At 34.2% G+C, this 27,262-nt stretch overlaps 5 protein-coding genes across 10 annotated transcripts; 4 read left to right on the forward strand and 1 right to left on the reverse strand.

The window, feature by feature from the left end:
• The first annotated feature begins 70 nt into the window (after positions 1-70).
• On the forward strand, positions 71-1,782 carry LOC140813805 (thioredoxin-like). Its single transcript, XM_073172554.1, has 2 exons — positions 71-412; positions 1,292-1,782. Exons 1-2 carry the CDS (start codon positions 181-183, stop codon positions 1,603-1,605), a joined length of 546 nt encoding a protein of 181 aa, XP_073028655.1. The 5' UTR covers positions 71-180; the 3' UTR covers positions 1,606-1,782.
• Positions 1,783-6,924: 5,142 nt separating this feature from the next.
• Positions 6,925-9,828, forward strand: LOC140813755 (E3 ubiquitin-protein ligase RMA1H1-like). 5 transcript variants are annotated; one of them, XM_073172460.1, is made up of 3 exons: positions 7,781-8,358; positions 8,856-9,401; positions 9,490-9,828. In XM_073172460.1, the coding sequence occupies exons 1-3, from the start codon at positions 8,353-8,355 to the stop codon at positions 9,508-9,510; spliced, it is 573 nt and encodes a 190-aa protein (XP_073028561.1). In that variant the 5' UTR covers positions 7,781-8,352; the 3' UTR covers positions 9,511-9,828. The 5 variants fall into 5 exon arrangements, with proteins under 5 accessions (XP_073028558.1, XP_073028560.1, XP_073028559.1 ...); XM_073172457.1 differs by lacking the exon at positions 7,781-8,358 and adding an exon at positions 6,925-7,111 and having other exon boundaries at positions 8,856-9,828; XM_073172459.1 differs by lacking the exon at positions 7,781-8,358 and adding an exon at positions 7,127-7,462 and having other exon boundaries at positions 8,856-9,828.
• An 89-nt stretch (positions 9,829-9,917) lies between these two features.
• On the forward strand, positions 9,918-13,042 carry LOC140813754 (pentatricopeptide repeat-containing protein At4g21705, mitochondrial-like). The gene is made up of 2 exons (XM_073172455.1): positions 9,918-10,525; positions 11,076-13,042. Exons 1-2 carry the CDS (start codon positions 10,049-10,051, stop codon positions 12,324-12,326), a joined length of 1,728 nt encoding a protein of 575 aa, XP_073028556.1. The 5' UTR covers positions 9,918-10,048; the 3' UTR covers positions 12,327-13,042.
• A 137-nt stretch (positions 13,043-13,179) lies between these two features.
• Positions 13,180-20,499, reverse strand: LOC140813736 (putative nuclear RNA export factor SDE5). 2 transcript variants are annotated; one of them, XM_073172403.1, is made up of 12 exons: positions 20,325-20,499; positions 18,820-19,388; positions 17,511-17,536; positions 16,991-17,068; positions 16,490-16,560; positions 16,099-16,331; positions 15,039-15,124; positions 14,819-14,875; positions 14,019-14,086; positions 13,821-13,921; positions 13,677-13,747; positions 13,180-13,563 (listed from the first exon to the last, which is right to left on the reverse strand). In XM_073172403.1, the coding sequence occupies exons 2-12, from the start codon at positions 19,385-19,387 to the stop codon at positions 13,447-13,449; spliced, it is 1,476 nt and encodes a 491-aa protein (XP_073028504.1). In that variant the 5' UTR covers position 19,388; positions 20,325-20,499; the 3' UTR covers positions 13,180-13,446. The 2 variants fall into 2 exon arrangements, with proteins under 2 accessions (XP_073028504.1, XP_073028503.1); XM_073172402.1 differs by having other exon boundaries at positions 13,821-13,924.
• A 1,778-nt stretch (positions 20,500-22,277) lies between these two features.
• Positions 22,278-23,818, forward strand: LOC140815682 (uncharacterized; the record flags this gene model as incomplete). Its single annotated transcript, XM_073174751.1, has 3 exons — positions 22,278-22,463; positions 22,619-22,706; positions 23,571-23,818. Coding segments are annotated over 3 exons (363 nt in total), but the record flags the coding sequence as incomplete, so codon positions are not given.
• Positions 23,819-27,262: the final 3,444 nt, after the last annotated feature.

The following is a 27,262-nucleotide window of genomic DNA, read 5'->3' on the forward strand; positions in this document are numbered from 1 at the left end:
ATCCCAATAGCTGAAACGGACATGTGTGGCGCACGTGATCCATTCAACAACAGTGAACCAAAGCAGCAACTCCTCGTCCACATCCATTCTTAGCATCGAACAAACTCCACTCCACCACAAGCGCTCACTCACTTCCATTTATCCACACCTCTCACGCACTAGCACATTTACTGCGTCTCCATGGCTGGTGTGCTGGAAACCCTAGCTGTCCCACGCGCCTCCGCTCTCCCCTCGGCTTCCCTGGCTCCAATTTCCGGATCCGCCGCATCTCGCCGCTCCGTGTTCCTATTCTCTGAATTCAGAGGTCTTAAGATCCAGTCGACTCGCTCTTCCACGTCGCCGAATTTCATTTCGAAACCTACTGGCCGCGGTGGTCGAGTCGTCTGTGAGGCACAAGACACGGCTGTCGTAGGTTAGGATTCTTCTTCCTCGAGGGTTTCTGGCTGAATACAACATTTTACTATTGTTGTGGATGAGGTTTTATTTTCGGTGTGCGTCGGTTAATTGGATGTCGCTGAAACTCTGTTGCTGTTGTGTGTGATAACGTCAACTGATATGTTGCTTTGGCTGGTTTAACAGGGAAACTCTGTTCAGTTCTAGGAGCAAAATTGATATGTAGTTGGCTGATCTTTTATGTCGTTATTTTTATCTGATGGAATAGTTTTAGTATGAAGTCTTTAGACTCGATGCTTGTAGCTGTTGGAGCTTGTAGATTCCTATGGCTTGAAGCATGGTGATGAAATGTCGACGATGAGAAAGTGATTCTCTTATATTCATGGCGTGTATTCGTTATACCTTGAATTACATTTGATTCTTTCTATTCAATTACACCATTCAGTAATTTCGGTTGCCTTTTTTCCTCGGCTTGAGTTGTGATGAATGTGTTGTCAGTCAAAGCAATTGTACTTGGTTGAGGATATTGCTGGGATAAGTGACATGCTTGATTTCGATATTCTTCATTATCAGTCTCTGTCAGCTCTCATTTCCACTTCCCCTCCGATTGTTTTCGTTTTTGATTCTTTCATAATCATTCTGTGGTCTGCAAAGAACCTATAGTTTAGCCAGTTACAGGCCGATCCTTTTTAACAATAATTTTCTGCATTTCTTGTTAAAGGCGGCTGAATGATGAATCTTTTACCCTCTTATTGGCTCAAAATGTATTTACCGTTAAATAATATAGTACATTCAATTGTGAAAATTATTGTGAATCTTTTTATTGTGCTGTAATAGTTTCGCTTGCTCTAATGTTGAGTATGAATAACAGCATCATCATTATTTCCTTAAACTATAGTGCCTGCTGTTACTGATGCAACCTGGCAATCTTTGGTGATCGGGTCTGATTTACCTGTTTTGGTTGAATTTTGGGCTCCATGGTGTGGACCCTGCCGCATCATACACCCCGTCATCGACAAACTGGCCAAGGATTATTCCGGAAAACTCAAATGCTACAAGGTTAACACCGATGACAGCCCTTCAATAGCAACTCAATATGGGATCCGAAGCATCCCAACTGTCTTAATCTTCAAGGACGGGGAGAAGAAAGATGCGGTCATTGGTGCAGTTCCAGAGTCGACACTAACTACCTGCATAGAAAGATTCGTGTGAAATGGTAATTCTACAAGTCTGTCTTCAGGGAAGCTTTCTCTCTCACATTTGTCTCTTTCCTTTTACCCACTGCAACCATTGCTCTAATAAACTCGATAAATTTCATGTATAGTTGATCCACTTTATGTCATGTTTTCTACAATATAATATTAATTATTAAAGTATTTGTATCCTCAATGTTGCTTTGGCAGATTCTTCCAATCTGATTCTGATCTTGTATATTTTTCTCGAAGATCGTCTTTTATTCTCACCAGGCACCATCAATGAAGTTGGATACAGCTTCACCCCATTTTCAAGATTACTTATTTGTAATCTCATTTTCTCCTGATAATAAATGACGGCCCCCGTACTCGACTCTTGAGTTTTGGACTATTTTCAGCTAATATGCAGTAGTAGCCTAATGCCTATGCTATGATCGATCACATGGACCCGCCCACCTTTAAACGATCTTGAGTTGGAAGGGCCTGAGCCCAAGTTATTTATCAGCGGGAGGAATTGTTAAGAAAATGCTTTGCTTTTGTCTGATGACCAGTAAATGAATTCGAGAAGAGGAAATTAAAATAACAAGTGGATTTAATTTAATATTTCTGTATCCTGTACACCCCTAAGTTTGAGGTTAATCCCTATAAGTAAGAAAATGTTTTCTGCACTACCTGATTCACAAGGAAATTTTTCTTGCACTCTATGGGCCTATATGTCGTTTGCAATGTAAAAAATATGCACAAATAATTTAATATATAGTATATGTTTATAAGTTTTTGCACCACTATTTCAAACCTTATATAAAAACGTGTTAGGAATATAAAAATATTTGACATGTATGTGTCATTTCTCTAAAATCGAAAATGTAAAGCATCATTTTGTATCCAATTTGAGTTTATGGATACCACAAAATATGAATCGATACGTGGATCTGATATTTATTACTTTAACATTTCTTAAATTAGTACTCGAAGATGTACAGTAAGTTTTGATATTAATACAAAAAAAAAAAAATTAATTTATATTCAAAGTTTTATTTTTCGTACCAGACCCAAACAATTGGTATTATAATATGACTGAGGTTCATGTGAGATCGTTTCACAGATCATACTCTGTGAGACTGGGTCAACTCTACTCATATTCACAATAAAAAGTAATACTCTTAGCATGAAAAGTAATAATTTTTCATGGGTGACTCAAATAAGAGATCAATCTCACAAATATGATCCGTGAGACCGTTTCACACAAATTTTTGTCATTATAATATTATATATTAGTAATATGATTTTAATATCTTGTGCCCATTTTTATTCGTGAAAATACATGTAAGCCTAAAAAGTACTTAAATTTTTTTGTATAAATTTGGGAGTGCATAAATATTTTTCCATGTTAAAGACTAACTCCAAAATATAAGAAGATGTATTGATTCTAGACTTTTAATGATATTTGTAGAGTTTAAAAGTTTAAAAGTATTCAATAGATAGATTTTTTTTATATACTCGACTACTCTCCAAAAATGTAAGAAGTATTCAAAATGTCAATAATTTTTTAACGATTCCATGAAATTCTTTTAAATACAAGAATTAAATCATAAGGTACAATTATAAAATGTCAAAAAAAAAATTCATTAAGCCTAAAGACTTGGATAAACATTTAATTGAGAAATATTTCAAACTCAAATACTCACTTTCATTAATATTAAAAATAATATCAGTACAAACACTCATTAATTTATTCTTGTCTCCTTCATATATTTTTTTGATCCTTCGGACTCTTTAAAGACATATTTTTTTATTGTTAAAAATAATTTAAAAAATCAAAATTATAAACATGTTCATTTTATTTTTCGAGTTTTGGTCACGCAATTTCGCGGAATTTAAAATTATATTTATCAAAAGAATTAATAAAAATTTATTACACTATATAACAAAAAAATTATAATATTTTATTTACTCATAAATTTTTTTATTCACATATGTGTATGTGTGTGTCTATATATGAATGGAGTTAAATAATTGAAGTTTAATTGCAATAAATTTATTATTGACTTATTTATCATCCACGTAAATTAAGTCAATAAATACAATTTACTAATGGTTAGTTCAATTTTTTTTTTAAAAAAAAATTATACTTATAAATTACATATTTCCCTGGTTCAACGAAAAAATTTATAAATATCAATAAAATATTCTAAATAATCTATCAATCAGCACAAAGTCTATTTATTTAAAAAAATCAATAAATATCTATATTTGTTTAAAGACCATTTACCCAATAAAGAAAGATCTATATATTTATTTAGGAAAACAACAAAATATAATATCTATGAACTGAGGGTAGCAATCCATGTTTGTCGACTGTATATTTTATTAATGTATGGTGTAGATATTTTATAAAATTTAGATTATTTTATTCATTAAGCCATTTTAACGTATATCAATTGACAACTATTTGTGACGTTATTATCCTTTCCCAGCGATTTGTCGAAATGGTCTGGTTTACTTTTAGTGGAGAATGATTATTGTTAAAAATATTATTTTTTATGAAAATATCTGATAAATTTAAATATAATAAAAATATATAAGATCGTCTCATACAAACTATTCAGTCGACATAAAAGTAATTAAACTCTGTCGGCTGCTCATCCACGGTTCTAGCTATTGATTTTTATGATTAGGTCTTATCGCTCACAGATATAAATTTTTTTATCAAACATTATCCGGAAATTTTGAAAAAAAAAAATGTAACTTATATAAAAGTACAATGGTGACCACTCGAGTATTATCTTATTGTAAATTTTTTTTTATTGATTTATTTATTAGAACATATTTTGTTGTGCTCACGATTTTGAGTGAGTCTCATGTGAGATCGTTTCACGGATCTTAATCTGTGCCACGGGTCAACCCTACCCATATTTATAATAAAAAGTAATACTCTTAGCATAAAAAATAAAACTTTTTCATGAATGACCAAATAAGATATCCGTCTCATAAATATGACTCGTGAGACCATCTTACACAAGTTTTTGCCCACGATTTTTACAACTATAGTTCCATTTTAGTTTTTGGAAAAATCTGTTTTCAAAGCTTTCATATCGCTTTCCAACTAGATATTTATTAATAACAATTCTACGCTTCATCCGTGGCGTGGCACAACAATTTGATGGAGTGGCTTGAGAACAAAATAAATAAAGAGAAGCTACGGATAAGATAAGATTTAAAGGGACCCAATGGGATGCGTCAGTCCATTTCATCTCAGAGTAGATTTAACGTGAGACCATCTCACAGATATTAATTTGTGAGACAAATCAACTCTACCAATATTCATAGTAAAAATAATACACTTAGGGTGTGTTTAGTTGAGTGGATTAAATAAGGATAGATTAATAGTCAAATATTTATCGTTAAAATTTTAAGATGTTTTAATAATCATTTTGACCCGGTTTAAGATCCAATTTTATTAATCAAATAGGTATCCATAAAATTGGATCTTAAACCGGATCAAAATGATTATTAAAACATCTTAAAATTTTAACGATAAATATTTGACTATTAATCTATCCTTATTTAATCCACTCAACCAAACACACCTTTAGTATAAAAAGTAATATTTTTTCATGGATAACCCAAATAAGAGATACGTCTCACAAATACGACCTGTGAGACCGTCTCACACAAGTTTTTGTATTCATCTTTATCCACTCTTCATGGCTTAGACCAAGTCATTTAGTTTTTTTTTAGTCAATCAATTAGTTGTGCAAAAAATAAAGTTGAATTTTTAGGGAGTTTTCGATGTGTGTGTGTGTGTGTTGTATATATATATATATCAAGTTGAATAAAATCGTTATAATAAATAGTAGATCTCATGTGACACGAAATAATATTTTTTTATCAGACAGAAGATATGTCTCACAAAATTGACTAGTTAAACTATCTTTAGAATTTTTTACACAAAAATATAATGGCGGGGTTTAAAAAAATTTATCAGAATTTTATTTTTACTACGTAGATGTTGTGATTAAAGCATGTGATTGAGTCGTTTTAAACCAGTTACTTTATCATTAAACCAAAATAATCGGTTATTAAAGTATCAGTAATTTAAAATCCAGCAGATAATAAATTTGTTCAAAGGCAAGCATGAAAACATGGTGTGAAAGAATAAACTCATTGTTTAGCCTAGCGATGTAGATTCCATTCTATGCATGAAACATGATCTTCAAATAAATTATAATATATTCATTAAACTTCCAGAAAGATGGAAGAAGTAATTAGCGTTGTATGCCAAGGGAAATATATACACTCAAACGTTTGTCGTTTTATTAAAAAATATAACTATTGATGGTAAAGTCGATTCAAAATTTTAAAATTGTATGATTGATTTAAAATTTTTTAAACCAGGGAACATTTTAAGATCCTCTCACATAATTATTTGTGTTAAATAAATATGTAACAAGTGATAATAGAAGAACCCTTAATTTCTTGTGTTGGTTTTTTGGGTATGTCATCTATAATAGAAGATATTAGCTTAATTTTGCATTTGTGAGAGGTATAATAATAATAATAATAATAATTTTATTTTAGTATAATTTAATCTTTACCAATAAAGACTTGTTTAATATATAATAAGTCCATAAATAGTAAGATGAAGTATTTGTCAATTTATCTTACAATTGTAATATTTAGAGTTTGGTTTGATTTAGGTATGACAATGAGGTGGGATGAGGTGGGTTTGTCGTCCTCATCTTCGTCTCTGAATTCCATCCATACCCTCATACTCATCCCGATCCCCGTTTTTCGGGTTTGGGGATTCTCTAAATTCGAAATTTCGAGGATCAACTTCCCATCCCCCATCTCCGTATCAAACCAAAACTTATTATTATTAGTGATAATATTAATAATAATAATATAATTATTAATATTTTAAAAATATTATTATTATATTATTGATACTAATAATATTATTATTTTATTATTAATATTATTTTCGAGACGAGTTCGGGGATGATGATAGTATTGTCATATCCGTCCCAAACTACCTCGGGGATTTAAAAAATCTCCGAACTTGAATCCAAACTCGAAAATATTGGAAACCTCATCACCGTTTCAATTTTTTCCTTGAGATTTCAAACCCGTAGGAAAAGCTATTATCTTAGTTAGATTTGATTTGTGTCCACTCTCTATCCATAATTATTAATTATTAGTATATTAATAAAATATGGACAAAAAGGATTTTTAACTTTAATTGTTTGCGAATTGGATTGGCAAAGATTGATTGGCGGAACTTCCCATGGCGCGTGTGAGACAGTCTCTTCAGCAAATTAATATCCTACAATGCGGTCTACCTAGGGAGCCATCGAACCAGCCGCTTTATACGGTGCGAATCACTTTCTCCAACCCCATTACCCTCAACTGATCAATTATCCGCCGTTGTTGTACCGTTTCCTTTTTCTCTATCTCTATGCCATTTACATTGCTGCAGCTGTACTCTCTCCCGTGATATTCTCCTTTTCCAATCGTTTATCCTGGTACGATTTCTTTCTTAATATTCTGGAATTCTGAATATCTTAATCTATGCATTTATTTACCTGTTTCATGTTTTCTTTGAGTTTTGGCGATTTATTTTTTTGATATTGATCTCTTGGGGTTTTGTTGCCTTGTTATGGACTGCTGTCATTCATGTTTTGATTTTTTTTAATGAACGACGTTTATGGTTACGAATCTTTCAAATGTATTGAAACGAACGAAAAATGAGTTTTTTTTAATAGCTTTCTTCCCAAATTTTAGCTTATTACGTTAGCATCAGTCGTTTTTCGGGATGGTGTTTGTGGAGAGGTGTATACTTCCTTGCTTCTTTTTCAAATCCCAATCAAAGTAAGGTTTGTATCTTAAGAAATTTATTTATTTTTCAACTGTATTTTTAAGCATGTTTCGTGGACATGAATATATATGACCACCTTTTGAGTTTTAGGTTGGAATTTTTTTGTACAAATATATTTCACATGAAACTTTAAGTAAAAGTTTTACCCCCTTTATTTTCACAAACGAAGGTCTTCTCCTGTCAACAAAAGATGAGAAAAATAGATTCTTTTGCATTTTTAATTGATTTATGAGTTTTTTTTTTCTGCGATTTGGCTCTCCAAATATTATTTTAGAAGTCTCGAGGATATCTTCCTTCTCAAAAAAAAAAAATATCCTGGATCTTTGTGATTTGTGAAGGTTGTTTTTCAAATCCTACGTCAGAGGTTTTTGCAGTTCCGCTGTATTTTCAAATAAGCTGACCCAATGTGATTTTCGTGTACAATCTATGACTGTTGGATGCTGGTGCCACTGTCACTAAAAAAAACTGTATTGGAATTTGGAAATGTCTTTTTTGTAGAACATAGTTATAGAAATAATCGAGCATGGCATCAGTTGAATCCAATGTATGAATAAAATATTGTTTTTTCTTCCTGTTGGAGTATCATACTTGCGTGAGAGGTTGATAGTATTTTAAAAGCGTTAATTGTGATGTTTTGATTGTTTTGGTAAGATAGGATAAGATCAAGTAACATGGCTCTCCTCAAGGAGAAGATAAAGTCATCTCTTTCATTTCTTATTTTTTTGCATCATCGAATTTTTTCGTAGTTTGTTTTCTAGAAGTAGGACGGCTGATTTTAAGTTTTACCAGTTGCTATAAATTCATCAGTTTGTTTGTATTTTATTTAATTTAAAATTAAATGATTTTGCAATAGTGGAATCCAGACAACTCAAGCACACGAGGGTTTTCATGAAGGTTTGCGTTTTTTGTAAGGATTTCATTTCAGATATCAATGAATCTCGACTATGGAACTTTTAAGGCTTGAACTTATCACCTCTTGTTGACCGTCATTCCTTCTTCTAAACTGATAGTAAACTTGAGTTTCTACTAAACAATAATTCACTGACTGACATATATAATTTTTCTACTCGGATGTATCTTGGGCCTCAGCTAATTGACTGCTTCAGATCTTCAAGTTATCTTATTATATTGTTTCCATGTTTTGTTATCATTCATACATGATTGCATCTTACACTTTTTCTCGAGGTATTTTTTTGTAAAGAAGTGTTCGACTATAATCTGCGTGCAAGCAAAGCTTGCATCAACATTCATACAATCTTTTATTTATTCGAAAGGACAGTCTATAGTTTGAGTGCTGTATGTTATATGCAGAATAATCTACTAGTGATTCTAACCTGTATTTCTCCCACTCTGTTCCAAACATTTACATATCTTGGTCTCTCTTTATGCAGTTTGATTCCCCTGCCATGAATTTTGGATCCGAGGGGAATGGTTTGCTCAAACAAAAAATGAATTCTGTATCAGCAACAGCTTTAGAAAATGTAAATGGATGCTTTGATTGCAACATTTGTTTAGATTCATCCAACGAACCTGTAGTCACACTTTGCGGACATCTATACTGTTGGCCATGCATTTACAAATGGCTTCAGGTTCAAAACATGTCACCTGATTCAGATGGGCAACCTAAATGTCCAGTTTGTAAATCTTACATCTCTACCTCGTCAATGGTTCCCCTGTATGGTCGTGGTACATCCTCGGCATCCAAGTTTGAAGCCAAGAAACGTTCACAACTGGACTTGGCCATACCCCAGAGACCACAGGCAATCGGGACAAATGCCGTGCTTGCCACTGCAACATCAGCGATTTCGGATCCAAATCAGCTGAACCATTCGAACCCATTTCGGCCACAGAACCGAACATTTCATCAACATCAGTATTTTACCCAACCGTTTGGTAATTATACCGCAACAAATATCTTCAGTCCAACCATTAACATGGTTAGTGAAATGGTGTTTGCCAGAATGTTTGGGAGCCCAGACTCTGGTTTGTTTGCTCATCCATATTCCAATTCTTACCACTTTCCAGGAAACGGTAGCCCGAGGATGAGGAGGCAAGAAATGCAGTTGGACAAGTCACTTAACAGAGTATCCATCTTCCTTTTCTGCTGCATTGTTCTGTGCCTTGTCCTTTTTTAGTTTCCATTTTCATGGTGTATAGGTTTGTGTAGATGGACTGCTCATATATGCAGTATGCATTACGTAGTTCTTGTTAGAGAGCTTCTACAATACTTAGAACTCAACCGGGATCAGCTTTTCCAACTGCACCTGATATTCTTAAGTTGTACAAATATGATTCTGGATGATTGGAAAACCTCTACATTTGTGGGTTATGTTCACAATGGATAATGTTCGTCCAATTCCCTTTTGTATGTGTTTTTTTAAACCTTCAAATACCTTTTTTGCAAAGAGATTATATGTTTTTTTTTGTTATATCTTGTCGTAAGATACAATATTTAAATTTCTTGTAAATATATTTTTCTATATGATCAAATGTGAATAATATATCATTCTCGCGAATAAGAATACGACTTCGAAAATAAAAGATTTGAATTGCACATCAACATACTCATCTCCATCCAATATATATGTCCACATTCGTTGCGCTATGTTTGATTTTCACGGCACTTTACGCTTTGGGAAATCCTTCTAATAAAGCACTTTGTCTACTACGCTTAAACCCTACACACTTTTGGGAGAAAAAAAAGAAGAAAAAGCTTGCAACCATTCTCACAGACGATCACTATCACATGTTCAACGCCGTAAAGGGACCGATTTTACTGTCTGCACGCTCCAGATATCTTGTTGCTTTTGGAAAAACCTTGTCTTTCAAAATCCACTGCTGCTCCATTGCTACAGCTTCTGCGGCCCATGAAAATGCTCCAAAATACTCGGCATCAAGATACAGAAATTTGTTTTCAAGAATTAGCCATGTCGGAGAGGGTCGCGAAATTGTTCAGGCTCTCGATCAATGGGTAGCAGAGGGAGGAAAGGCACATAGCCGTGAAATATTGCGCGCTATTAGAGATCTTCGAAGCCACAAGCGTTTTTCTCACGCACTTCAGGTGTGGTTTTTGGTCTCTGTCATTTTTATCTTGGTTCCTTAGATTTTTTTTATCTTGTTGATCGCATTTTCCCCTTCTGTTGAAAAGTATCGGTTTTTCTCCTCAAAGTAATTGTGTACACTCTTATCAAAAAATTTGATTTGCTAAGAATCGGTTTTATGGATTTCTGCTTGTCTTGATTGGTTGTAGATTTTACTTCGTGTAAAGAGTTCAGGAAGGATCTGACAATGACATTTTGGTCTTGTTTACTTGTACTTAATGTATAAATAAATTTGATATATTTTTTAAACGTAGCAAAAAATGAAAGGTAAATAACAAATCCAAAAATAAGAACTAGAAACAGAAGATAACAAAAAAAAAAAGAGAAACAAAAGAGTAACCAATCTACCGAGCATGTGATTTGCATAAAGCCGCCAACAATATTAATGTTGGTTGTCAGTTCGATCTCAAATTTCAAACACGACTTGCTTGTTTATCCTGTTTCACTTTTGTAATTATGTGCAGCCTTAATAATTTATCTGACAATGGATGCTCTTGCTTGTTGTTGCAGATTTCTGAGTGGATTAGTTCTAATAAGGCATTTACATTTTCTCCTGGCGATCGTGCTGTGCATTTGGATTTGATTGGCGCGGTATGTGGATCTCAAGCTGCAGAAAGATATTTTGACAACCTGAGTGAACAAGAGAGAGATGAAAAAACATATGGTGCTCTCTTGAATTCTTATGCCAGAGAAGGACTCTTGATGAAAACACTTCTCCACATGCAGAAAATGAAAGATAAAGGATATGCTTCATCATCTCTTGCTTACAACAATCTCATGGCACTCTACAAAAAGGCAGGTGAGCTTGAAAAAATCCCCGAGGTTCTCTCAGAAATGAAAACGAATGGTGTTGCTCCTAACAATTTTAGTTACAGAATATGCATAAATTCATTTGGCGAGAGATCTGATCTTATTGGCATGGGGAAGCTACTAGATGAGATTGAATCTCAGCCTGACATATCCATTGATTGGGCTACTTATTCAATAGTGGCCTATCAGTTCATTAAAGCTAATGACAAGGAGAAAGCGCTAACTTACATGAAGAAGTTGGAAGCAAAGATTCATGGAGATGCGATGGGCTACAATCATTTGATTTCGCTTTATGCACATCTCGGGGACAAGGATGAAATGATGAGATTGTGGATTTCGCAAAAAATTGCTTGTAAAAAGCAAATTAACAGAGACTACATTACCATGATAAGTTCTCTAGTGAAACTTGGTGATTTCGAAACAGCGGAGGCATTGGTAGAACATTGGGATTCTTCTTGCCGCTACTATGACTTCAGAGTACCTAATATACTTCTTATTTGGTATTGTCAGAAGGGTCTTGTTATGAAGGCTGAAGCGATGCTTCGAAATATTGTGCAGAAGGGAAAAAAACCAACCCCTAACAGTTGGTCCATTGTTTCCGCTGGATATCTAAATTTTAACAATATGGCAAAGGCATTTGAATGCATGAAGGAAGCTTTGTCGGTAATAGAAAGAAACATGAAATGGATGCCAAAACCTGTTGAAATCGCAACTATATTAGAATGGCTAGGTGATAATGGTGAATTTGAACAGGTAGAAGATTTTGTTCAGTCACTGAGGACTGTGATTCCTGTAAGTAAGCATATGTATGATGCCTTAATAAAGGCAAACACCAGGGTCGGAGGAGATTCAGGGTGGATTTTGAATAGAATGAAGATGGACGATATAGAGGCAGATGAAGAAACACGAAAAATGCTCAGCTCAACGGTAATGATGACAAAGGCTGATTGAATTCCTTCTCCGATTAATCTAACAACTCGGTTATGTACACCTTTTGTTTTTATCTTCTGCAACTTCGAATATGCTTTGGAGGAGATGCCCAGGCTATTGTAGATTATGGAAGTAAAATAATTCTCTGAAGTGGAAAATGAAGCCACTCCATACAAGCCCTACAACTGTAAAACCAAATCCAAGAAAAAATCATAGGCATGATCAAACTCCGAACCAGATGAAGCGTGCTGAAAATTAAAAGCTTCATAAAAAGAAAGATGATCAAATAAGTGTAATATCAGACCCGAGTGCCAAGGAAAATTGTGGGGAGGCATAGTGTCATATGTTACAATTTGGAGTGGTAAAAAAAGGTGAAGAACCGGAGGATGAGAAAAAGGAATGACAAGTTGGGAGAGTGGTGCCATCACTGCCAACTCTTCAACAGGTGAAATCATGTATGCCGAATTTGAAATGATGGCAGCTGTTCCATGTATAGCTGCAGAGACATTGTTGGCAAATGTACACTTGGAAAGATGACAATCTGAACTTCAGTTTTAACTCTCTTTTGTCTGCACAACTTTTGTAGCTTCCTTCACTTTCAGAAAATTAAAAATTCCAACCATTTGTAAATCTTAATTTAATAGTTTAAAATAGTAATTTCTGCGAATGCTCAAAACTTTTATATGGAACTTCAGATTGTTCTCGGGCTCATAACTTTATTTTTTGGCAAATATATATGATAGGGATCGTTCATCTTCATGTACGCACCTACCATTGCTGTTTTTTGGTGTGCAGAATCTCTCTGTTTTTTTAAAAGAAAATGAAATTTCGAATTATTTCTACTGTGATACAATTTAAAGCTTCACAGTAAAAATCAAGAAATCGAGACGTACAATATTATTAAGCATCATCAACATATATCATCTTCTTTCAATATATGACAAACAGACCACTGCCACGTAAACGAACTGTGAATAGAAATGAATCAAGAAACTTTAATTGAGAGCTCTTCAAAGACCATTTTGAGTCAAAAAATGGAAGAATTTATGGAAAAGAACTCCCCTCCCAATGGAAATAAACATCCAGAGTCTCAAATCTCTCAAATAATGATGTAAACCAGAAAAACAAGAAATGAAATAGCTTATTTATTAGCAAAGCTTAATTTCTTTGGATCAATCTGGTCTATTCGGATTGAAAGTATCCAGCCATTCCCTTCTTCAGTCCATGGAATCCCCTCCTTCTCCAGAAGCTTGGTAATCTGTAGCAGAAACAAGTAAGATAATTTATTTTTGCATCAGAAGCAGAAAAATATGTACATCACTAAACAATCAACCAGTATTCAATTATTAAACATAACATAAAAGATCATACCAGGCGTTTCCTCCGCCCTTCTTTGGTGTCTTCCCCATTGGTTCCAACTACAACTTTCAGGCAAGATAAAGCTGGCACAAAGAAAAAAGAGAAAAATTATGATGTAAAACAATAGTCAAGTAACCTTCAATATCGAAGACTCACATGGCAGGCCACTCCAAGAAGTCAATTGAATTCTAAGATGCTTCACAGCGTCTTTTGGGTCAAAATAATGCATGTTGAGCAATAATTCTTCTTGTCCATTACTGCTGGCAAAAGGGGATTTTAAATTACGATTTTCTATCAATAAGTTAAACAATACAGAAATGCAGTGAAGAAATCTCTTTAGTGCATTCCTCTAACCTGTTCCCAATAAGTTTTTGGGCAGATTTTTCATCTGATTCTCGAGCTTTCTTCATAAAAAAGTGACCCTGGAATCATCTCCACAAAAAATAAATAAACAAGAAGCATTTCAAAAAGGAGAGTAAGTAATATAACTGCATGTTGATTGAGGGGTGGTACAACTAATGTCACTTGATTCCTGCCTCCTGGTAACAAGGTAACCTTAAATTTTAGCAGCAAGTTTTCCTCTACATTTCTTTCTTAAAGCATATACAGCTGACACACCATGAAAGAGTAAAAGCTCAAATCCGAAAGGACCGAAACCTTAGCCTTCAAAGAGGCAAAGAATAATCAAAGAGCAGCTACATAGATGTGTCAACGAGTTAGTCCAAAAGGGGTGAGGTGGCGAGAGATTAAAGAATTCTATTATAGTAATTGAGAGGGTTTTCAGAGTTTGACAGTGGTCACTATCACCGATGGTACAATCCTTGAAATTAGAGATGTATGTAAAATGAATTAACAACAAATTTTTATGAAAAATAATTTTTTTTTCAAGGAAAAGATATCATGTTATAATCACAACACACAATGCAACCACTTAACTTAGTTGATCATTGATTTTTCAGAAATGAAAGAAGTATTATCACGGTAAAAACAGGTAAATAGAGGGAAAACAGGAGTTGACAGTTCGAGTATGCGGTAGCAAAATATGTTATGCACCTCCAGACAATGGAAATGAGGGACAATTTTTTAGGACTAGAAAAAATCCCAAATTTTAAATTAAATTACCAGTTGCAGTTCAAAGGATGCAAACAACACACCTTTTCCAGAAATTTTTGTGCTTTTTCGTTATCCTTGTTTGTGAAGGCATCAACAGCCTGTAGAAAAATGCTAACTTTAATCCAAAGAATCGTAAAGGCTAAATCTAAAAATACAATTTCATAGCCGTATGATGCAGAAAAATAAGGGTAAAACATACTAGCCACTTTCTCAAGATGGGGTTTCAAAATGAGCAAAAGGAAGTTTGGAGAGAGAACTTACAGCTCTATAGTAATCTTTCATTGTCGTCCAATACTCTATAACAGCTTTGCGCAATTCTTCATATTCATCATTGTTTCCTTCATCATCTAAATAACCAACATATGTATGCCAAAGACGGAAAAGAGAAATCAAAGCACTAATTAATCATTTGCAAAATGGCACAGCCATCTTATTCCTTTGAAATGCACAACTGACATACACGGCAGTGATCTAGGATTAATAGTGGCAGCATATCTGGACTAAGAATGAGAGATATTGAGCATTTTTTTAACAAATGGTTTCACAGCACTCTGTCTCTTTTATATATGCTGGATACCAGGAGTATCAAGATTTTTTGTTTGCTGAGTGTGTATGACAGCGCCAGCAGTTATACAACAATAAAAAGACAGGGCGAGCTTCAATACTTACGGTCCCTCATGACTGTGATGGCCAAAAAATATAGAACAAAATATGTTGGTCTTGTCTAGCATGTAGCATCTGAAATATATTATCCTTATACGACCATTTAATATAAATTATAAGGAAAAATAAACAATTTATTTTAAGATTACCTTGGCCAATAAAATATAGAGAACTGTTTGGCATAAACACATGGTATAAGTAATCTTCGGTGCAAATGTAAAGGTAATTAGAGATGCATAGAAAAAGCTTGTCTTCGGTGAAAGAGGATGCATATAATGAAAATGAACATCAAAGACATCAAGTGCAAAGTTTCCTTCTTAAAGCTTTCAAAGGGAATTATATCAGTAACTGTATGCTTGTGTATTAATATATTATAAACTGATGAGGCCACAATTTCACCAAAACTTCTGTTTTCCTTAATTCGAAAAGACAACCAAGGAGTAAATTGAGAATACTCCACGAGTAAATCAAGCAACTCATCAAGAATGAAATGAACGAAGACAAATCAACTACCATACAAATTTAGCGAGAAATATAAGAAAAAGTTATGTTGCAATGGCCACGACTAAACCAAATATTCTAAATGCAAAACCTAAAAGTCACACAATTTTTTTTTTAAAAAATATTTAAATCTCAGTCATGCTACAAAAGTACTTGCCTCTGTTATTGACAGGTTGTCTTGTGATAAAAGTAAAATCTCCAATAAGTGTTTCCTCCAATGGTTTGGTCACGACCTGACCATATGGTGATCGCCGAGTTTGCAGTCTAACTGGTCGAGCAGACTCTGGTTTTTCTTCAATTTTGCCAGGCACCCTGAATAGTGAATTTAGAACTTCTCTTTGGACATCATTATTTTTCTTCCCTCCATGAGGTAGAGTCAATTCAGTTGTACTGATTAAATTTAACAAGAACAGAGTAAAAAAGAATTAGTTCCATTCACAACCTTCAGCGAGTACATAAATGTTATCTAGATCTTAGATGCTGTGGGAAAACGGAATTTCTCCAATAGCACCTTCAGGAATACATCCAAAACAACCCAAACACCATACCTCACAGAACAACTATTAATCGATTTCCCATTAGATTGCATGGACTCCAGGTCTACATCAATCTCCATCTTCTGAAAGGAGCAGTTACACGATGAAAAGAGAGAAATGAATTATCGATTTCAAGAACATTGCATGTGATATATCGCACATAGTAGCTTCCAATACACATGAATGACATATTAATTAAATACATCAATTGAACTGGTTAATGTGTTACGTAATTAATGGATGTAAAAGTGACTAAAATATGATTAGCGGGAGGTAAAAGTGACTAAAATATGATTAGCGAACTCTGCACAAAGAGCATTACACATATTTAATGGAGGTGAACGCTACTAACAAACTTGCATTAAGAGAAGCTTTTGAAAAAAAAAAATTATCATTATGAGTTCTAGTACTCCTGCAAAAAGGCACAAACTGCTCATGAGACAGCAATTAAAAGTAGATGCCGGCATTTGACAATGATATTCTCCGACAAAGGTTTTCTAAAGAAGTACTCACATTTCCAGCAGCCATGCAAACAACATCGTCACTCTTCTCTAGGGTCGATGCAGAAAGCTCGAGAAGTTTATCAACACTCTGCGTATGGAAGAATTGAATAAGAAGCATCACATAATAAGATAGAATATGAAAGAAGCATTTAAAATGCACTTGATAATGTATGGAGCATCTTCCCATAATATAATTCTAGCACCGGTAAAATGATGTGGCTGAAAATCATGGTACGCCTCTATACTTAAATAAATTATGTTCTTTTATTGCTGGAATAGGTCGGTACGCTGTGCCACACTGCCACCTTAAACCAAGTAAAAGTATGTGAAATTGTCCACCCAATGGATAGAAAATATCACAGGAACAATAAAGCCACATACTCATAAAATAAAAATGGAGTGGCGCCTTAATTTGGATATATGCATAAACAGCGACCTTCATGTTCTCAAATTTCAATCCAAAATACCTGAATTTACTTAGATCATAAAAAGGGTAGCATGTGATAAATGTAAAACAAAAATGCACTCACTGTTTGCATGTCGTATCCACATTGACCTGCAAATTCAAGCCATGGAACAATCAGATGCCACTGTCATCCGAGTTGAAGCAATTGAACATAGAGAACAAAAATAGTAATCCCTTCTCTTCACAAAGAATGTTTGGGTAAACTATAGAAAGACTCAATTAAAGCACTATTGTACCCCAGATATTTCGCGTGAATATCTTTCAAGAAATGATCAGCTATACTTCAGAGCCATCAAAATGAAAGAAACACTCAGAACTCTGATTTTCAAGGATTAGTCAACTATGCTTCAGAACCATTTAAATGATTGAAACATTCAGAGTTCTGATCTAGGTTGTGCAGATGAGTAATCTTAAATTTGAATTCTAAAAATTTTAAAAGTACAGATGACTGGACAATATGACAGACAACAAGGTGACCAAAAGTGGTAATCGAAGCATTATTTTACAAAAGTACATAAAGTAAGAACTGCCATAAAAAACTTGCTCATCCACAATTGGCATTGTGTCAATTATAAAATTTACCAAACAACTCCTCAATAATTAAAGGCTGCATGGACTCAGTTTTATTAACTTCACAATAGGCTAAGAGACCAGAATCATAATAAAACAGAAAGAGGCTTGTAAGAGAAAGCAGAAGGTGGGTAACATTCTAGATGTTGCCAAGAAGACCCATAGCCTGAAAGTTGATGAGATCACTGCTACTATAAAAAGGAGACTGCATTAAGAGTAACAACACAATCTCCAAAGCATTGTTGAGTGGATGTAACAAAATATTATGCTTTACAATGATACTTTGAAAAATCTTATAAAATAACGACACAAATTTGGCCAATATACTGGTGACAAAACCCCAGGCAACCTTATTCTGTGACCATCTAGATGGATTTAATCAAATAGTCTTACGCAAAGGATAAAATGGCTCTAGGAAAAATCTGAAAGAATTCATGCATATAAAGTTGATGAAATGCCATAAGAAAGCTCAGGTCAAGCCACCACTGCAAAAGTAATTTCATTAAAATTGAAAGTGTATATTTGGTAGAGACGGAGTCCCATGCGGATTCTGAGAGTTGCCAACCACTCACTCAGTGATTTCAACGCATAACCATTGCAAAACAACACAAACAAATTGTTCGTACAAATGCCATTATTTTCACAAGGTTCAAGCACTACTATCACGCCAGAACTATAAGTTCCATAACAAAAGACAAATTGCAATCATTTCCAGATTTTATTTTTTCCAAAAATGGTAGGACAGAAACACGAGTGCTTCAAAATACAGCCAAGCTAATAAGAGAATAAAGCAGAGTGCTTACCAACAACGTCATGGATTACACTCATGTCCATCTGGAATCCTTTTCCAAGCATTTTAAAGAGAAATTCTTCCATGTCATGGTTCATGGATTCACCTCTTGATGTCGTCTCTAACACCTCGTTCTCTTTCCAGATCTCAGAAACCGGAAAATCATCTGAATTCAATTTAACTGGTTTGTGATTCTCATGTGATTCATTAGGTTGAGGTTTAGGGGAAATATATTCCCTTCCAATCACACAAGACACAGTTCCCATTGATGCTGAACTCCTTTTTAGCTTCAATCTAGCAACAATAGCTTTTTCTGAGGGGTCGTCTGATGAACATCCAGAATATACACTAGCCGCACACTCCGTGGATTCCAGGTTCTTCGAAGTAGAAGAGCCAACAGTGTTGTCCGGCTTGCTAGAGAGTATATCAGTAGTAATGTCTATGTCTCTACCAGCTTGACAATAAGCAGAAGCAATGTCCTCGAGAGAAACCACAGAACCAAAAGCTTCAAGTAAATAGTTCAGATTGTTCTGGTCATCATCAGTGTACAAAGAACTGGAAGAAGGCACTTCTAGTTTCATCCTTCACGAATAGTAACGCATGGGTGAAGAGTTCATTTTAAAATAAAATTCATAATTAGAAATTCAACAGATATGAGAGCCACAATCTCAAATTTATTATATCTCTATACTGAACCAAAAATCATGAAACGAGTAAAATGATATCGCCAATCAATATGAGACAACAATAGAAATTGTCAGTCATGAAACGTAGAAAGTGGTGGCAACAATATACACATACCACATGCATCTAGGTTGCAGAGTTTTAACTGTTGATAGAATCAGGAGACACCAGTTATGTTTTTTCTTCTGTTTTTTTCAAAGCATACTTATAAACTCGGCAAGGAAAGAACACTGTAATTTGATATCAATAGCTAAACATAATAACAAATGCATGAGATTAACTGGCTATATTATTTCATAAATAAGAGTTCTAGGTGAAAAAAGACATGACGCAAGACCGAATGTGGCTTGAAATAAACTGCATATGAACATGAAATTCCATTCTAGATATTGGTTCGTACTCATCATACTTCTTTATAACCCCATTGTTCTAAAGCACAAATCTCGGATGCAATTATAACCGTGTGTGGGTGTCTGAAGCCATTAACTAAGCTACGATCTTTCCAGAAATTTCAGTGACTAATCGTAATTAAAACACATAATCAATCACCCTTCATTTCATAGCAAATAATTTCTTACATTAGTCTCCACATTCCACATTTAAATGAAAATTTTAATTATCTTTAATTAAATTCAAGAAACGGAAATTATTTTCTTTCCTTCAACACACACCAAAACCATTTAATTATAAAATGCAATGCCAGTAATGGCGCATTCTGACAGAAGTTTTATCAAGAAAATCCAAAAAGAAGGCATCAATGCTACGCAGAAACAAAATTCAATACAGCCAATGACATTGAAAAAATTAACAAAAAAGCAAAAATTAAATTCTTACTTCAAGAATCAGCGAAAGAATCCGTTCCTCTCCTTCAGTGCCTTTTGCCACGGTACTCACTGTGTGCTGCTTCTTGTAGAAGGAAACCGAGAAGACCGGGTCAGAAGGGTCAACCGGGTACGGGTTTTGCACATTCCCTGCTTGTTCGCTGGACCCCCCCGAATGCGAGTCTTTATTTTTATACTTATTTATCTTATATAATATACAGCAACTGCAATTGCCAAGTGTTTAATTTTGGTTTTTTTTTCCATAATTTCTCCTTTGAATTTTCAAAGTAATTCTAATTATAATTTCAAATTTTCTAACAAAAAATATATGTATTTTTTTGTACATTAATCTCCCCTGTATTTGATACCCATTTACATATTAACTTTTGCCCTTGATAAATAAGAAAAATGTTAAATATATTAAATACATGGTAGAAGTTTCTAAAAAAAAAAATACAAAAAACCCACAAATATACGTAATGAAAACGGAAAAAGTTAAATTGTTGCAAATCATGCAACGAAAAATGACTCTGCATTTGGATTATTAAATACATGTTGTACATACATAAGAATAAAAATTTGTGTGAGACGGTCTCACAGATTATATTTTGTGAGATTGATCTCTTATTTGGGTCATCCATGAAAAAATATTACTTTTTATGCTAAGTGTATTACTTTTTATTGTGAATATCGGTAGAGTTGAACCGTCTCACAGATAAAAATTCGTGAGATCGTCTAACAAAAGACCTATTCTTTTTAAAAATAAGTGAAAAATAATATTAAAGTTTTTAGCATCAGCAAATTAGAAAAGAAGAATGAGACTCAAATAAATAGAGGTTATATGGAATGAAAATAAAGAAATTTTGATGTAAGAAATTATAATTTTCAGTAGAGTAAAATTCGAAAGAAGACATATTTTTTGAACTTTTGTCAATAAATTGTTAGCAATAATTATTTCCAAGATTATATATGAAATTGGACATTGGTTTAACTATGTCGGACCAAAGTAGTTTGTGTAATATGTTAAAGTTTTGTAATATAACAAAGATTTAAAAAAAAATCAATTGCTCCAGTTTCTTACTTAGTCATCTTTTGTTGATTTTATTTAGGGGTGATCAAATTTTTTTATTAACCGCCCGAGCCGCCCGAACCGAATTGCACCGCACCGTTTTTCATAATATTTAAAAAAAACCGCGATTAAAAATAGTAATCGTAAACCGCACCGCATACGTGGTTCGGTTATTTTTTTTGCCAAAAACCGCACCAAACCGCACCGCCTAAACCGCTTGCCATAATATTTGGCCTAGAATTATAATAATTTGTAAACACTATATTCAAATTAAGAAATTGTCATTCATTAAATCTCAACTTTCTTCAAAATTATTATTTTTACAAATAAAACTTATCTTCTTCTTAATTATTCTTCATATTAATATTTTATTAGATTATTTATTTCTTTTGCTATAATATTTAGTTTGAAGTTTGAAAGTAGAAAAATGATAAAGTAGTATAAATGTCATTTTTGTTGTAAGTATGTTGTGTTGTTAAATTATTAACTTAGTTTTAAATCTTGATTATTGTTTTATCTATTTTTATCTTTATATGCTTTGAAGTATAATTTATATTTGAAGACACTATATTGTTGTTGTTTTCAAATAAATTAAAATATATGTTCTAATATTTTTCATTAAAAAAACCGTAAACCGACCGCAACCGCTAAAAACCGCTAAAAACCGTAATACTAATTCTTCATGTAAAACCGCGATTATTTTTTCAAAATACTAACCGACCGCATATGGCAATTCGGTTTGAATTTTTTTTAAAAAACCGCAAAACCGCACCGTGATCACCCCTAATTTTATTAATATACTTGTATTAACGAAATCTTGAAAAACGTTAGGTAAATTTTTATGAAAAAATCTTTTTAAACTGAAATTTCTTAATCTGCATTAAAAAACAAAAAACAAAAACTCGACCCTTGGCGTATGGAAGAAAAAGGCGCGTTGCTTCGAAAAAACGCGCTAGTGAAGTCGGAATCGCAGTGCGACTTTTGCTATTCTGCTCCAAGGAACGGAATGGCTCTTCCCTAAAACCCCATTTCAGATTTCTGCCTCCACCATCGCTGGTTCTCATCGTGTCCGCTAACAGCGACGTAAGATAATATTCCATTTTCCATTTTTTTTTTGTGCTCACAAGGCGAACAATTTCGTATATGTTGCCTGGCAGAAGTCAAGTTTAAATTTATGTAATTAACTTAAATCTCGTCCCACGGTTATGTTGAGCTTTACCATATTATAATATTTGCAGAATAATATGGGATTCGGAGACCGAGGAATCATTGGTGACAAATGGTCGTCCAAGATCCTTTGGCTTTGTGCAATTGGAAGTGCTATTGGTATGTTCCTCGGTCATGTATATTTTCTAGATTTTAGTTTGTTCAGCAAATATTCCACGAATCACGGTAGTTGGCATGATATTGTAGAATCCATATTTGAATCGTTTTGCTGCTTCAATCCGTGCATTCTACCAAAGTTCAATTTATGTTTTTTCTGTATTTCATGTGAATTTCTTTTAGGGAATGTAAGATTTGCGGCCAATGCTTATTTTATAATCAAGCTTGGTTCTTTGACAATGATTATACATTTTGAGTTGATTATGTTTCTTAGCGTGCAGTGAGTTATTGTAAAGAAGTTGCTTTGATCAATCTTAATGATGACAATCATATTCTTTTTGCAGCAATTACTGTCTGATGATTGGCTTTTGATATGTGTACTCTACAAGAATATGTTTTATGTCTCTAATTGCTTAGTTGTTCTAACCGGTTTTTTGGGTAATATATTGTTGGCATTGTCCTGACATGTTGAGTGATTTGAGAATTTTCAACTTCAACGAGATCACCTGTGACATGGTCACACGATAGGGTGACATTTTGGGGGAAAAATATAAAATCATTTCTTATACCATATGGGCATCCGTATTTGTTGGAGTGCAAAATCAGCAAGTTAGAATTTTTGTGGTTCAAACTTCAAACAAACCAAGAAGTGTGTGTAGAATTCCAGACTAGTTAGTCATGCTGTCAGAGAACTTATTTCGCATTCTCGTTACTGTAAAACAGAGTTGATGAAGTAAAATTATGAGTAGATTTTGATGCGTGGAACTGAACATGTTATAAGCTTCACTTTGTTGTTCATTGTATTCTATTCACATGTATTTCCATCTTCCTGACTTCCTCATTTCTTTTGGCCATCTACATGTTCAGGTCTTTATATGGTAGCTGTTGAAAGACAACTTCAAAATAGGGAGAAAATGATGTCCCAATCCTTGAGGGATGCAGACGCCGGGAAATAAGCGTTGGCCATTACTTTCATTCATTTCCCCTGATAAGACTGATTCGCTCCTGAATCCTGATTTGATATCTGAGCTTTACTTATGAATGATTCTGTGTACTCGAATTGCTTCGTCAAGTTAATAAAAGTTCGAAAGGCCTAGAGTTTCTCTCTGACATCAGTATTTGTTATCCTACTGCTTGATATTTGTCTTCCTGCTTCCCCAGTTCCCCCACCAAGAGATTAACTTTGCGGCTACTAGTTCATAGATTTTTCTGTTGGGTCAGATCTTCTTGAATTCATGGTTTTTTTTCCTTTTCTTTTTTAATTTCATTACTTCTCTGCTTCAAATTGTTCGCACACCAGGATTCATAGTGTGCAAACAAATTGAAATAATTATATTGTCCTACACACACTATGGATATGTGGGTAATGAGGTAATTTTTATTTTGTAATAAATTGTTTTCTTCAACTCGTGTAGACATATAATTCTTCCACAATGACCTAACCAATAAATGCAATCATGCTTTAACGCATTTCCTTGTTCGTTTCATTTTGTGTATATATCTCCGAATGAGATTGAATAGTCTTCGTTTCCCTTGTAAATTGTTGAGTCTTATGATATTTTAAATAACAAATGAAAGTTTAAATTCAAATCGTCTTTCGGCTTCACTTGCCAGTATTTCGAATCTATGAGTTGTCAAAAGCTATGTAGCGGAATGAGGGTTGATTTCATCCTTACATGTAGGGGCACTACCCCATGATAGAATCAATTGCCTAAATTTAGTCACACATACATAAGGTCCACTAATTTTTTTAAAATCACATATGTGTGTTAATCTTGTCCATCCAAACCATGTGAGGACGGTGTCGCCACATGTAGCATCGACTTAACCCGGAATGAGAATGAATTTTTCAAATCATTATGAATGTAGGTATTATTGTTGATTATTCAACAATGTTGTTTTTAAAAATTTACATTTGGTTAGTCCAAAAGTGATTATTTATTATACACTTTAATTTAATTAATAACTAGCGATCTACGTGTATGGATTTTTTAACATAATTAATTATTTTTTAAGATTTTTAACAAATTAATTAGTTATTTTAGATGTAATAAAATAAGTTTTTATAAACATTTTTATTGAATGAAAGAATGTGTGGCTTTGTCCGTCCATGACAATGAAAGTTAGTTATTATAAAAGATTGATATATTATTATACAACTCATTGTATATAGTATAGATAAGGAAGTTCAGGTTCTTGTAATAATGGAATCGGATAGATCAAAAGATCATTTCGGTTGATTGGAATTTTTGTATTTATTTACAGTTTTCTATCGCGTTAAATTTAATTATTACATGATTTACAATGGTATATATCGGTTCAAACTTCAAAATAATTATATTCATTGACCTCTAATAAATAAATTTGGTGCAGGATTTCATTTCGTTGCGTTTAAACCGGAATGACATCGGAAAGATGGGAAAAACAACTAGAACTCTGCGATTAATTAATTATTATAGTAAATATATATAATTTCCGGTAACCATGCAACGATCACGAGTTTTAAATGCTCCAAGAAGTAGGAAGAGGATGAAGAGTGCTCACCCAAAAGACTGCTGAATTTTCTTACTGCTTGGTAACTAAAATGGCCGGCTTGTTTTCTAATACCATATAAAGCTCGATAGTTGCATGTGTTTTCACATCATCGATCAGAAAAATTAAGGATATTTCTCAAATGGCAACGGCTATGGGTTTCCGACAAGTGGGATTCTTGATTTTGTTATGCTTGAGCTTCTGCTCTGCTCGTAGGGTACTTACGGATTCTACAGATGTTGAAAAGCCAAACTTTCCAGGTTCTTTCCCGGCTACCCAGAGCACCGGTGCTGGATTCAAAAGTAGTGATGGTATTTCCAGCTTAGGTGACTCCAAGTGGCAATCTGGTGGCAAAGGTAGTCATGGTTCTGGAGGAGGAGGTGGAGGTGGGGGTGGTGGCGGTAGCAATTGTGGAGGCAATGAAGGTTGTGGGGGGTGTGGAAATTTTGGCGGCGGCGGCGGCGGCGGCGGCGGCGGCTATTGTGGCGGGTGTGGGAATTTTGGTGGTGATGGCTACTGTGGGGGAAACGGAGGCTGTGGTCGTGGTGATGGTGGAAATTATCAGGGTGGCTGTTACTGCCCACCGCCTCCAACTTGTGGCCCCGTTTCTTGCCCACCAGTTTCAAATGGTTGCCCCATCGAGTGCCCGCCTGGTTATGGACATCCGAAAGTGGCTGCTCAACTTTGGGCTAACTCTCAGGCTCCATCTAGCCCAAACTCCAAGGCCCAACATTGGACTAACTCGAAGGCCCCACCTAAGCCCAATTATTCCGACAAAGAGAGAGAGCTCGAACAGAAAACCGAAATAAATAGTAAGAATGAGACTGGGTCAGATGGCCAAATGCACGAAGATGTTTCCAAGAATGAGTCAATGAACTAAACTGTAAACTCTGTATAGCAACGAGGTTATACGGAGAAGAAATACTGGATATAACAGCCATTTTCATTTATGGTTCCGAAATAAACTGATATAATTATATGTTGAAATAGAAGAATATTGGTTTCTTGAAATCATTATATAAATATTTTTCCATCCATGGTTCGCCGGAACGGTTGCGGTGCTTGGAACGGCAACGACCGTTCCAGTTCCAATGTTATGTTGCGGAACGGTTGCAGGAACGGTTGTATGAAAAATTAATAAATTCAAAAAATTGGTAAAAAAATATAAATATAAATTACATCATACTAAAAAATAAAATATATAAAGTTATTACAAATTAATAGATCAATACAAAACTATTTTACAATAATAGCACAATAAGAAAATACACACTAAAAATTATAACATACCAAAGCTAATACCATGAAGAGTGACGCGGAGGAGCGAGATCATTGTTATATTCTTCATCACTATCTCGTAGATTAAATTGATTTCGAACATTTGGATATTGACGTGATTGTCCATAGGGATATTGATTAGATTGAGATGACGAAATATCATTAGAATGGGATGATTGATTTTTAATAGTGTTTCGTCACTACGATTATAGTATCCGAATCCACGATACACAGTAGAACTATCAGCTGTACTTGAAGATCTATACTCGGGACCATGACGTCCAACACCACGCCATATAGATGATGAAGATTTATTGTATCTATCACCAATATACTGAGACGACCCATAATCAAATCCACGATGTCTAATTCCATGTGTACCAGATGTTGAAAAATCAAATGATCTATCAAAAGAATCGTGTGTGGAATTATAATTACCCTGATATCCATATCCACCTGATTGATATCTAGTCGGATCATACCAAACATGCTGAGAGTCCCAATTGTAACTCATCGATCCATAATTATCTGTCATTTGAATTTGTCGATGTCCCCCCAATCCAAGACATCTTATATGTTCTTCGACACCCATGTATGATTGAGTAGAATCAGCTGAATGTTCTTTATCACTAGCACTAGAGAATTCCTCTTTATCACTAGCACTAGAGAATTCTGATAAACTTTCCAAGAGGTGATGTTAATTCCACGGATTTTAACGACGGTTTTACCAAAACCTCGCCGATGAAATC

The sequence above is a fragment of the Primulina eburnea genome, chromosome 15, assembly GCF_022965805.1.
Source record: "Primulina eburnea isolate SZY01 chromosome 15, ASM2296580v1, whole genome shotgun sequence".
In the NCBI taxonomy this organism is placed as follows: Eukaryota; Viridiplantae; Streptophyta; class Magnoliopsida; order Lamiales; family Gesneriaceae; genus Primulina; species Primulina eburnea.